At 44.0% G+C, this 12,829-nt stretch overlaps 1 protein-coding gene across 1 annotated transcript in view; it reads left to right on the top strand.

Moving 5' to 3' along the window:
- Positions 1–12,829, top strand: part of COLQ (collagen like tail subunit of asymmetric acetylcholinesterase) — a 53,134-nt gene that overhangs the window by 29,361 nt on the left and 10,944 nt on the right. Inside the window, exons 10-14 of the mRNA XM_054384892.1 lie at positions 469–513; positions 1,214–1,249; positions 2,062–2,142; positions 6,437–6,533; positions 9,384–9,523. Of these exons, the coding sequence (XP_054240867.1) occupies positions 469–513; positions 1,214–1,249; positions 2,062–2,142; positions 6,437–6,533; positions 9,384–9,523 (399 nt within the window). The remainder of the gene's footprint in view (positions 1–468; positions 514–1,213; positions 1,250–2,061; positions 2,143–6,436; positions 6,534–9,383; positions 9,524–12,829) is intronic.

Raw genomic sequence — 12,829 nt, 5'->3', positions numbered from 1 at the left:
ATATATAAATATTTAATATATAAATATATAATATATCAAATATGTAAATATATTACCATATATAATATATAACTATAATATAGATATTAGATATATAAAATATTAAATATTTTAGATATTTATGCAGATACTGGCACAGAGACAATTTTTACTGCAAGACCTTACAGTGAGACCTGATCTTGGATGAAGCCAATTGGGGGGAAAAAATATCTGTTTAAATAGGAAAATATCTGTTTAAAGGAATTATCTGGGAACAATGAGCCCCTTTTTCTGTAAACTTTACTCTTAATTCTGATGTCAGTGAGAATAATATGGAAACATTTTAGTGTAGCCATCACATGCCTCACTCTGAAGATCTGACTGTATTCTGTGGCCACTCCAAAAAATGCCTCTTGTAGAAGAAATATCTTTTGCTTCCTCATGAGACAGTAGTAAATAAGATGTTGTCACCCTGTTATCTCTTTCCAGGGATCCAGAGGTGACAGAGGTGACAAAGGAGTCAAAGGAGACCAGGTAATTTTCTTTTCCCAAATGGCTGGAAGCTTTAGCTGAAGGTGCACATGAGGGCTAATGTACTTCTGATAGCAAACCCTAGGAGTGGTATGGAGGAAGGGAGCCTGCAGGCATCTTCCTGGAAGGGCTGTGAGGCAGCCTCCCTGTTGCTGTGAACCCTCAGCCTCTGTGCATAGTTGGTGAGTCAGAAGGGTTGGTGAGTCAGAAGGGGATTTCTCTGGAGGTTACCCTCAGTCTCTCCTAGCCTTGCAATTCAGAATCTCAACAGCTTGCCAAAATGATTTTAGCTGGTGACATGATAATGCTGAAGGGGTGAGTGAGGTTCATGGCTTGGGAGTTCTGTTAAAGAAAATGTAAACTTATTTTGGTGTAAATGGAGAAATGCCAATCCCAAACGTGGGCTTTGCGAGTTGTCCATCTGGCAGGGTTGCCTATAGGCAAAACCAAGATCAGGATGTTTTTGCTGGAGGAGAGAAACCAGGTGTCAGAGGATCAAACAGAGGGGTGGTGTTACAGTACAAAGGGCTTTACAGTAACATTTTGCTTATAATTCTCTACCTGCTACGTCACCTGCAGTGCTGGATCACTGTGTGGTGTTACTAAGCTGATATCAGTGCATGGCACTTGTTTTTCTTCCTTTCAAGGAAGGAACATCACTCTATATTTTTTGATGTTTTTTTTTTCTCCTTTTACTTTGTAGGGAGACATAGGCTTCCCTGGAATGCTAGGACAAAAAGTAAGTGGGCATGGTATGTTGGGGAGTGCTGACAAAGGGTCAAAGAGTGGCTTCAGGGTCATCCTGGAAAGTATAAGACATTGAAGGTGTTCTCTCTTCACCCCAGAAGATTGGTTTGCTCAATGTCTTTCTTCCTTAACAAAGGAAAGCCTTGATCACACATTCATTACTGCCCTCATTGCTTAGGTTTTATTCACCTGAAGCTAACAAAGGTTTCCTTCTTGACACTCTGAATTGAAATGGCACTGGTATAACTAGCAGTGATAACCCTGACCCATTTTTATGTCATCATTATTCTGTGCTTGACAAAATTATCTAACTCCAGGTGTTGGTTTATGGATAGATAATGGATTATGGAGGATAATTTTATGACATAATCCCATACTATCCCTGAAATTAGGGAGGGGAAATACCAGTTGCTTCTAAGGAGGCTAGCAAAGTAGGGAATTCAGCTCCCCTTCCCTGAGTGATTTTATTACACATGCATCTTATTACCAGCAAAGCAAGGTATTGCCAAGGGGTGAGAGAGTTTCCTAACCTTGCCCTCTCCCAGTCTTTGAGCATGTTTTTGATCTCCTGTTTTGAAAAGATTTTTTCAGGGAAATGTGTGTAAACTGTTGGAGATATTTTTATTTTTATTTTTATTTTAACTTTATACTTGTTTTCAAATATTTTATGCTAATTTTGGGTTTCTGAGGAAGAATCAGTGCCAGCATGCTCTAGGGGAGTTGTGTGAATGAAAGCAGTGCCTTGTGTAAGGCAGGTGTAACTGTGTACTCACATCCTCCTTCATTCCCTCTGCACCCACCAAGGGAGAGATGGGCCCGAAGGGACAATCTGGAGTACCAGGACACAGAGGACCCATAGGAAGACCTGGAAAGCGAGGCAAACAAGTAGGACCTCAGTGTTTTTCTTCCCATAACTGCTGGCATAGGACCATGCAATCCGTGCTCTCGTGGTGCTGTGCGCTTCATCACGCGGGGAAGGGACGTAGCCCTCGCAGGCTCACAGGATGTTAGGGGTTGGAAGGGACCTCCAGAGATCATTGAGTCCAACCCCCCTGCCAGAGCAGCACCAGAGAACCTAGTGCAGGTCACAAGCAATGCATCCAGATGGGGCTTGAAAGTCTCCAGAGAAGGAGACTCCACAACCCCGCAGGGTAGCCTGTTCCAGTGCTCTGTGAGCACACAGTGAAGAAGTTCCTCCTCATGTTGAGGTGGAATCTCCTGGGCTGTAGTTTATATCCACCTCGCATGCATGCACAGGCTCTGCAAGAGTTTAAACCCCAGCCTGCAGGCTGGAGCCTTTTCTGCAGCATCCAGCTCCCTGGCCATGCAGCATGGGGAAATTTCTGGTTTTCCTGGCTCAGTAAAAAACTCATTGAATACAGCTGGGGCAGACCTTGAAGCTTTCCTTTGAATTTTAAGCAATACAGAGCTACATTCTCAGCCTCACCTGATGGCTAGAGAGTTGGTGCTCTGAATTGCCAGCTGCAGAACCTGTTTCTTTCTGCTAACAGAAGAGGGAACCTGATCTGGCTGCACCAATGTTGGTGCTAATGTCCATCTGCTCAGACACAGGAGCTTGTAGGTGCAGTAGTTAACAGGCTTAGCAGAAAGTAATTTATTTGCATTCTAGTAGTGCCCAGCATTGCAAACACAGACACATTCCCTTTTCACTGCTGCTCTGATGCCACCAGCTACTAACTGAAGTGAAAGAATAGCCATTGTGGGGAGAAATTAAAAGTTGGACTCTAGGGAGGGAGTAATAAGCCACCAAGTAGGGAAGTGCAATGTAGGTGTGCTGGATAGCCCACAAGACTGTTTGTTGTCTTTGATCTGACAGGTTTTAAAGCTAATGTGTGTTCTTTGCTTGTTTGTTTTGGTTTGGGTTGGTGGTTTTTGTTTCTTTGTTTCTTCTTTGTGAACTGTGCTGATTTGTGCTGCCAAAGTAACAAGCACAGAATGTCTGTCTGTAGAGTAAGATGAAGAGGATGCAGCACCTGAAAATCAGCTTGAACCCAGTGCACTTCTCACTTGACCTGAGATGTTTTATCACATTACAGGGTGTCTTAATCAAAAAGTGGTGGCATACGGTGTGCCATAATTCAAGGCAAGAATTAGTGTGTCTAAAAGAACTGTAGCCTGTCCCTGAACCAGGATTTCCAGGTCCAGGTTTCAGTACACAAGCTCTTTGCGGGTGTCCTGAAAGCAATTTCAGCACTGATCTTCTGCATGTAAACTGGGTTTTCCTTTCTGTAATTGGTGAGATAGCTATTTCTTTTCCCCTTTTCTAATCCTCGGGGGGTGGGGGGGAACAAAACCAAAAACTTGGGAGCTGCATTTTAAGGCTGGGTGAATCTGGCTGCTGCCTTTAAGCACTGTAGCTGTCTGGCTGCTTGTTCAGCTGAGAGGATAGTTTCCATCAGCATGGGACCATTTCCTGTCTCTTGATCTGGCTGGCACTCCTAGATGAGAGCAGCTAAATTAAGAAGGTGTCACTTCCACTTCCATTTTGATGTGCTGTCTTGATTATCTCACTGATTTCTTCAGCTCTTCCCTGCCTCTAGGACAGGCTCTTCCTAAAAGGTGGCCAGGAGGTGGGAGTCACAAGCACCACTCATTGCCCTCTGACTGAAATACAACACCCAAAGCTTTGCAATTTGGAAACTGACCCTAAGAAGCATTTTGAGAGGTTCAGTCTTGATAAGGAGAAATAACTCAGAGTTTTAGAAAATGTTACTTTGAAAGACAGAAATATAAATATTGTCCATGGGAAAAGCTACTCTGAATATCCTGTGTGCAGGTAAAAAGAAACAAAGCAAAAGTATTTAATGTGAGTGTCTGGTGTTATTATTTAATCTTCCTGGGAGCATTTAGTTTGAAAAAGAGGAGGCTGAGGGGAGACCTCATTGCTGTCCACAGCTACCTGGAAGGACATAGTAGAGAGGCTGGTGCTGGTCTCTTCTCACAGGGAATTAGTGACAGAACAAGAGGAAACAGCCTCAAGCTGTGTCTGGGTAGGTTTAGACTGGCAAAGGCAAGGCAGTGCAGATCCTACATGTACTGCCTGAAAATGAGCTGTCTTCTGTGTCTGCTGTCTTGGAGGAATGATTAATTAATCAGAGAAACATTCAGGTTGGAAAAGACCCTCAGGATCACCAAGTCCAACCCAGAATCCTACTCTACAAGGTTCACCCCTAAGCCATAGCCCCAAGCACCACATCCAAACAACCAAACTATTAGGAAGTAATTTTTCATGGCAAGAGTGGTCAGGGATTGGAATGTGCTGCCCAAGGAAGTGGTGGAGTCACCAGTCCTGGACGTGTTTAAAGGTGGTTTGGATGTGGTGCTTGGGGCTATGGTTTAGGGGTGAACCTTGTAGAGTAGGATTCTGGGTTGGATTTAGTGATCCTGAGGGGCTTTTCCAGCCTGAATATTTCTCTGATTCTGTGACTACAAAACACTCAGGCATGTGACTGTGGTTCCAAATGGCAACTACACAGGGTGGGTAGCTCAACCTTCATGGGGACAGTGGGGATCTTTCTGGGGTAAGCTGTTGTATCCCACCCTTAAGACTCTAACCACCTTTAAACACATCCAGGGCTGGTGACTCCACCACTTCTGTAATTTCTGTGATTAATCAATCATTCCACTAAGACAGCAGACACAGAAGACAGCTCATTTTCAGGCAGTACATGTAGGACCTGCACTGCCTTGCCTTTTCCAGATCTCTATTTAGTGTGTGAGGGAAAGAGGTTTCCCACCCACCTCTTTGGAGCTACAAACTCCTGGTCTGCTGCTTCTGTGTTGCATAATGTAAGAAGTAATTAGGGATCAGCATCACTGACGTTCACATAAATCCTGGAATATTTTGATGGTGCACAGCTTACCTAATAGGATTAAGCAAAGCAAATAATCAATTAGTTCTTTATAAGCTGTGGCAAAATCACCCCTCCTTTGCTGAAGTGGTGTAAGTGGCATGCAAATTCTTTTAGCATGCATCACTGCTCCATTACTCTGAAATCAGTCAGGCAACCACACATCATGCACCTGTGACTGCACAATAACCTGGGGCCACACCATCTTCAAGGAATTCAGCTCTGTGTTGATTAAAAGAAAGTCTGTATTGTGCATACCATTTTTTTGTTATGCTCAGTGATGTATGCTGTGACATAAAAAAAAAAATCAAATCAGATCCTTCAACTTTAAGCTATGTAATGCACCTCTGAAATATAAAGCTGGGAAATCCAAGCCTTGGAGAGCATATGAGCAGGAAGATAAACATAGTTATTTTTAAGAAGTGTCACCATATTAGATTCAGGAGCAAAAATAGGAAGGTGCTGAACAGTTCTAGGATGAAACTTCCAAATGCCTAAGGGTATGGCTGCACAAACAAGCTCCCATGAGGCAAATTAGGGCTGGTTTTGCAGATGGCAGCAGTGTGTAAGCTCATCTCCCACAGGTAATTTTACAGCATTTTGGCTGTGGGACAAGGTACCAGAGGGGCACAATTTCTCAGCATGGTGTTGCCACATGCTAGCTTGCTCTTTATAAACCCAAGATCTTGCTTGCCTTGAGAGGATTTGCTAACATATCTACACCCACAGTGAAGTCAAAGAGATACCAGTCACCCAAAGTATTGTTTAAAACAGTGTGGACCTCCAAAAGTCACTAGCATGCTTCTGAAAGACTGCACCCTCAGACTGGGAAATGTCACTGTGGAAGACCTTGCCTATTCCTTAGGGAATTGTCTCTTTTCTTTTTTTTTTTCCCCTCAGTGTATATTGTTACAGAAACTGAGAATTTCCAGGGTCAGCTATTTCATCTCCATCAGCCCTTTCTTTCTGAGCTGCACTGACTCCTTGGGAGCTACCAAGGGTAGAAAAAGGCATCCTTAAAGAAAGGCTAGCAAATGGTTGAAGTCAGAGTAGAGTAATTTCTGACTCCACACAGAGCAGATCTCTTGGGACTGTTCACATTTAGGAGCAAAAGTCTTTCCTGAACATGCTTTTCTCTCTCCATGTAGAAGAGGATAGCACCTCTTGCCTCCTGGGGTGACTCCTGCATGCTTCAATCTTCAGTTGGCAAATGTCCTGGCTTTCTTGAAAGGGAAGCCAGTGGGAGCTGGAAGAGGCTGTGTGTTATTAATGCTTTAGCAAATAAATAGTTGTCTCCTCTCTCCTAGGGACTAAAGGGAGACACTGGACCTGCAGGTGTTATGGGTCCACCTGGAAGACCTGGTCCTTCTGGCCAGCCAGGCCCCCCTGGACCTTCAGGATCAGGTAAGCTGTATCCCTGCTCTCCAGTCCCTGACTCAGCACTGTACAGAAAGTGCTGTAGGGCTTCTTTCACTTCTGCACTGACAGCAAGGAGGGGATTTCTCCTGAGGGTCATGCCATGAAGACTCTATGCCTTAGTTTGAAGCCTACGTTATGCATTCTGTTGTTTCAGACAAAAACAAAGCCATGGCTTATGTGGTTCCTATGGGACAAGACAGGGATGATGGAAAGCTCTCTGGCAGCCTTGGAGGGACCAGTTAATCTCCATCATCAAAAGCCTAGTGCTTCTCTAGATATCCCAGCTTACAGTGAAAAATGGTGATTTCTAATCAGCTAGGACATACTCATCCTGGGTAGCTCTGTAAAAGAAAAACAGATAAGATTCACAATGGCAAGGAGGGGAGGAAGGGAGGGAGGAAGGAAGGGAGGATGGAAGGGAGGAAGGGAGGGAGGAAGGAAGGAAGGAAGGAGGAAGGAAGGAAGGAAAGGAGGAACTCAGGAAGGGAGAGAGGGAGGGAGGGAAGAAGGGAGGAAGGGGAAAGGGACAGGAGTCAGAAGGAAACGAAGTGGAGAAAAACTCTCTCTTTAAGTAGGTGCTGGAGATGCTTGCTGCAATTGTGTATGGTGTAGGAATCATGGTGGGGAGAAAAAGTAACCAATAATTGTAGAGCTTCACAGCTGTGTGTGCCCAGGAATTCTGGGCAGCTTGTGAGACCAAGCCTAGGTGTGAAGGACAGCACGTGACCCACAATGTTCAGTGACAGTGAACTCTCAGGCAGGGTTTTCTCAACACACACACACCACACACACAGATATATATGTAGATATATCCTAAAGTATCTGAAAAGAAAAGCAAAAGCAGTTGGAAACCACTGTTGCTTCAAAGGGACAACAGCTACTTGTGCTGCAGCTGATCTGTTCAATTTTGCTTTTCCCAATTTTGCTCTCCCATTTTGCTTTTCCATTTTCTTTCCTTGCTTACCTCAGTGGGCAGGAAGTCTCTTCTTGTGGTGGTGTGGAAATGGTACTCTGTGAAGCTGAGGGATGCTTCAAGACCTTCACATATCTCATGTCTCCCATTACAAAACATCTTTGCCTTGAGTAAATGAGAAGAAAGTTTTCAGAGGGCAGAATTTTCACCCTGTCAATAGGAAGGCAGCCAAGACCTTGAGATGGCTTTATTTCATCCACAGAAAGTTTCTATCAGACCTGTTAATCTTTTTCCCTCAGAATATAAATTCTGATACTAAAAGATCTTTCTGTAATGATGTCACTGCTTGCAGTATGAACATGTTGGCTCACAGCCCAATTCCTCAGAGCAGTGCATCCTTGCCAAAGTTTTGAAAGTCAGAAAGCACTATTTTTGTTTGCAGCACTCCTGTATTTCTCATTGGGCTTTTCTGTACAGAAACCTCTGGAAGAGGATTGCTCAAGTGATTGTACAAATGCACAAGTCCAGTGTGCTGTGGATGTATACAGAGACTGACTCTTCTGAACCTGGTGCAGAGCTGCTGCAGAGTGGTTTGTGTATTCAGCATGCCCTGAGTGTCTCTAACTTCAAACAGGCAGATGTTTATGCTAAGCAAATGGTCTTCCTTTTCTAGTATCTAGTGGAGACCCTCAGGGGTCAGTACTGGGACCAGGACTGTTCAATATATATTCATCAAGGACCTGGATGAGGGCACAGAGGGCACTGCCAGCAAGTTTGCTGATGACACCAAACTGGGTGGAGTGGCTGAGACACAGGAGGGTTGAGCCACCATTCAGTGAGACTTAGACAGGCTGAGAGCTGGGCAGGGAGAAATGGAAAGAAATTCAACAAGGGCAAGTGTGTAAAGTCTTCCAGCTGGGAAAGAGCAACCCCAACTATCAGTATAGGCTGGGGACTGACCTGTTGAAGAGCAGTGAAGGGGAAAAGGAGCTGGGGGTCCTAGTGGATGGGAGGTTGACCATGAGCCAGCAATGTGCTCTTGTGGCCAAGAAGGCCAATGCCATTCTGGGGTGCATTAGAAGGGCTGTGGTTAGTAGATCTGGAGAGGTTCTCCTCTTTCTCTACTCTGCCCTGGTAAGGCTGCATCTGGAGTATTGTGTCCAGTTCTGGGCCCCTCAGTTCAGGAAGGACCTCAGGGAACTGCTTGAAAGAGTCCAGCACAGAGCCACAAAAATATTTAGGGGAGCAGAACATCTCCCTTGTGGGGAGAAACTGAGGGAGCTGAGGGCTCTTTAGCTTGGAGGAGCCTGAGAGGTGACTTCATTCATGTTGATAAAGATGTGCAGAGTGAGTGCCAAGAGGATGGAGCCAGGCTCTGCTCAGGGATGCCCAATGACAGGACTAGGGGCACTGGGTGGAAGTTGAGGCATAGAAAGTTCCATGTGAACATGAGGAAAAATTTTTTCCCTGTGAGGGTGACAGAACACTGGAACAGGATGCCCAGGGGGGTTGTGGAGTCTCCCTCTCTGGAGATATTCAAGACCTGCCTTCATGAGTTCCTGTGTGATCTGTTCTTGGTGCTCCTGCTCTGGCAGGGGGGTTGGACTGGATGATCTTTCGAGGTCCCTTCCAGCCCCTAACATTCTGTGATTCTGTGTAAAGCTGGTAGGAAAAATACAAAAACTATCTGAAACTAGTTTTAAAACTGGCACAAATGGCACAAATTCAGAGCTTTCTCTCGAAGTGCTGGAATTGGTGGTTCTGGTAATCCCTTCCCTCAGTTCCCAGTGGATTTGGTGGGAGATGTGGCAATCTACAAACTCAGGTACATGCACCTGGGCTGCACTTTTCCCACTAAGGCTGCACTTGTGTTTTGTGTCTTAACTTCATAACAAGGCAATCTCGGGTTTTTTTCTTCTTAGGGCAATTTGCAATAGGACCAAAAGGGGAAAGAGGGCTTCCAGGGCCTCCAGGGAGGTGTCTCTGCAGATCCCCACACCCTGTGAATAACCCTTCATATGAGGAATCTGTGTTTGGACACAGTCATCCAAAAGTCCCTGCGGTAAGCAGATCTTCTGGGAGACGACGTGAGTGGTTCTTACTTCTGTGTAAGAGGCAGTAAACTCATTAATGTTTTGGATTTAACAAGGAGTATTTTCTGGGAGACAACACAAGTGACTCTTACTTCTAAGTAAGAGGTGTTACACTCATTAATATTTTGGATTTAACAAGGAATAATTTCTGGGAGACAACATGAGTGATCTTACTTCTGTATAAGAGGTGGTACACTCATTAATATTTTGGATTTAACAAGGAATGTTTTCTGGGGGACAACATGAGAGGCTCTTTCTTCTATGTAAGAGGTGGTACACTCCATAATGTTTTGGATTTAACAAGGAATGTTTTCTGGGAGACAACATGAGTGATCTTACTTCTATGTAAGAGGTGTTACACTCATTAATATTTTGGATTTAACAAGGAATAATTTCTGGGAGACAACACGAGTGATCTTACTTCTGTGTAAGAGGTGTTACACTCATTAATATTTTGGATTTAACAAGGAATAATTTCTGGGAGACAACATGAGTGATCTTACTTCTATGTAAGAGGTGTTACACTCATTAATATTTTGGATTTAACAAGGAATAATTTCTGGGAGACAACATGAGTGATCTTACTTCTGTGTAAGAGGTGGTACACTCCATAATGTTTTGGATTTAACAAGGAATGTTTTCTGGGAGACAACATGAGTGACTCTTACTTCTGTGTAAGAGGTGGTACACTCAACAATGTTTTGGATTTAACAAGGAATATGTCTGTATGTGAGCAATGTGTGCCTTCTAACATCCAAAACCACTGAGATCCAGTCAAGAATTTGGTCTCATAACTGGTCAGAGGGTTGTGTGATTGAGGTGCTGAATGCAGCTGTTTCAAACCATCAGTAATGGAGCACTTGCTCTTTTTTCAAACTTGAGGATGCTCTTCTGTCTCCTACTGCATGTATCTCTTCATCCACACTGGACATAATCTCTTCATTTTAGTAGAGTGAAATATATTTAAGGTTGGTCAGTGAAATAAGAATCTCTTTCTTGCTTATTTTTTTTATACCTATTTCTGCAAAGACAGTGATTTCAGAATCGAATATTGGGGTCAAGCATTGTTGCATACATGTTAGAATATTCTGCCAAAGCACAGGCCCTCTGTCTTGAATCAAAAGGAGGCTCTACAAGCCATGGAAGTCAGACTATTGGGCTCCTGTCTCTAGAGATACAGTTTATATAGCTAATATCAATCTCTAGCCTTCTTGAAAGCATTTTTATAAGAAAATTGGACAAAGTAATTTAAAGGAGAAGTCACTGGTGACAAATGACATAGCAATTTTTATGTCTGCTTCCTGTGGACTTTGTAAATATTATTTCTGTACTTTTCCTTCTGCTGGGCTCTACCTTATTAATCTGTGTATTGTAGCACTTAACCAGCACCGAAAATGCTGCCCTGCTGCTGTGTACCGGCACAGCCCATTCCCTCCAGTGGGTATTGTGTGGTGTCTGGTCACCTCTGAATGACAATAAGCAGCAATCAGCTTTGTTGAATTTCCCATCCGTCCCATTGTCAGAAAGCTGTTAGGGTGTGTGAAAAGGACATATTCACAACACTGTGTCGTTAAACTCTGTCATGGAACTCAAATCTTTTGCATGCATGTGCTGCAAGTCTTGGCAGCTGCTTGCTTATCCCTACCTGTGTTGCATTAGAAAAAAAAGCACAGTGGTTGGTAAAAGGTAATGGTGAAAAAAGTGAAATAATATCACATCACACTGCAGGCTGTGGCAAATAAACTCTCGGGTACCTCACAGCATGGAAAACTCATCAGGAAATGGATAAGGCTTGCAATATTCTACCTAGGTATCATCACCCTCCTTCTCCATTACACACAGGTTTATGGAGCTGTTTAAGGCCAGGCTGGATGAGGCTCTGGCCAGCCTGATCTAGTGTGAGGTGTCCCTGCCCATGGCAGGGGGGTTGGAACTGGATGATCCTTGTGGTCTGACTGATTCTATGATTCTATATCAGGTCTTAAAAGATGATAATGAGAATGTAGCTACCTAAAATATAAATACACTACAGCTGATGATGATCAAGTACCACTGCCTTCACAGAAGCAAGTCTCAGCTCTGCCAAGTGCAACACTAACAGAGCCATGCTCCACTTTTGCCTGCCCTGTTTGTTTCATTCCTTTAAGTGTCAGCAGCAGAAGCTTGAACATTGCTGTTACTTAGGCTGTCCAGATCCCCATGCAGCAGCTTTGAAGCCTGCCTTGTAGCACTCAAAAACTATCGTCAGGATTTCTATAGCTGCACACGAGAAAGACCCGGAGAGGGTGCTCAGTGCTTCCAGTCCCCAGTCTCCACCAGAGCAGCATCTGGCCACAGCACGTCCCCAGTCTCTCTCTCATTTGTCAACTGCTCTGGTGCCAGTGCGGCTAGAGGAGGGAAGAGGCTAGGAAGCTGTTTTTCTGTCACTGGCTACGGTTCATCCCGGTTTTTAATTAATTTGCAATTTCAAAGGCCAGTGTCTGTACCTGAGAGTTTCGGAGGGCACAGATCCGTTACCCAATTCGAGGACAATTAGGGCTCTGAGCTCCTGAGCACAGGTACTCAAGCAGTTCTTTGCTGGCTTTCTGTTTCTTTGCTTTCTTTCATTCAAGCTTGAGGGCATTTTTATTCAGTGCTTCGTTAATGGAATTGGCCTTTGTCGAGAGCCGTGGGAATGTCCTGCTATGTAAAAGTTCCAAGGCAATTTGTTTCAAAAAGAGCCAATTCTCTTTATGCTGGTGGTAATCAGGCTCAGCTCTGGATCCTTTCTGCTCACAAGCGCTCCGTTTGCTTTTTCTTCATTTAAAAATGGTTTGAATCTTGCTAAAATCAATTTATTTAAGCTGCTGAAGGAAGAGATTATTTTAATGTGCCCTTAATAGCCAATTTCAGTGGCTGAGACATTAAAAAAATTAGGTAAGAGAGCAGGGCATCCAATTTTTTCCTTTTTGAACTAGGTTGGGGTTTTTTTTCTGTTTAATTGAAGATTTGGCTTTAGACTAAAGTATATGCATGTGAACAAACATTCATTTCCATGCCAATCAAATCTAAACTAAGTACAAAGTAGTAAGAGAAAAGTGAAGGTTACATTATTTATTTTGTGAAATTCTGGGCTGCAAGTGGACACTGGTGGCTCATGATGAGCTTGAGCCAGCAGTGTGCACTTGTAGCCCAGAAAACCAACCAGAGCCTGGGCTGTAGCAAGAGAAGTGTGGCCAGCAGGGCAAGGGAGGTGATTCTCCCCCTCTGCTCCACTCTGCTGAGACCACACCTGG

This window comes from Indicator indicator, chromosome 11 (genome assembly GCF_027791375.1).
Source record: "Indicator indicator isolate 239-I01 chromosome 11, UM_Iind_1.1, whole genome shotgun sequence".
Lineage (NCBI taxonomy): Eukaryota > Metazoa > Chordata > Aves > Piciformes > Indicatoridae > Indicator > Indicator indicator.
The sequence above is the reverse complement of the archived record's forward strand: the minus strand, read 5'-3'. Positions and strand labels throughout refer to the sequence as shown.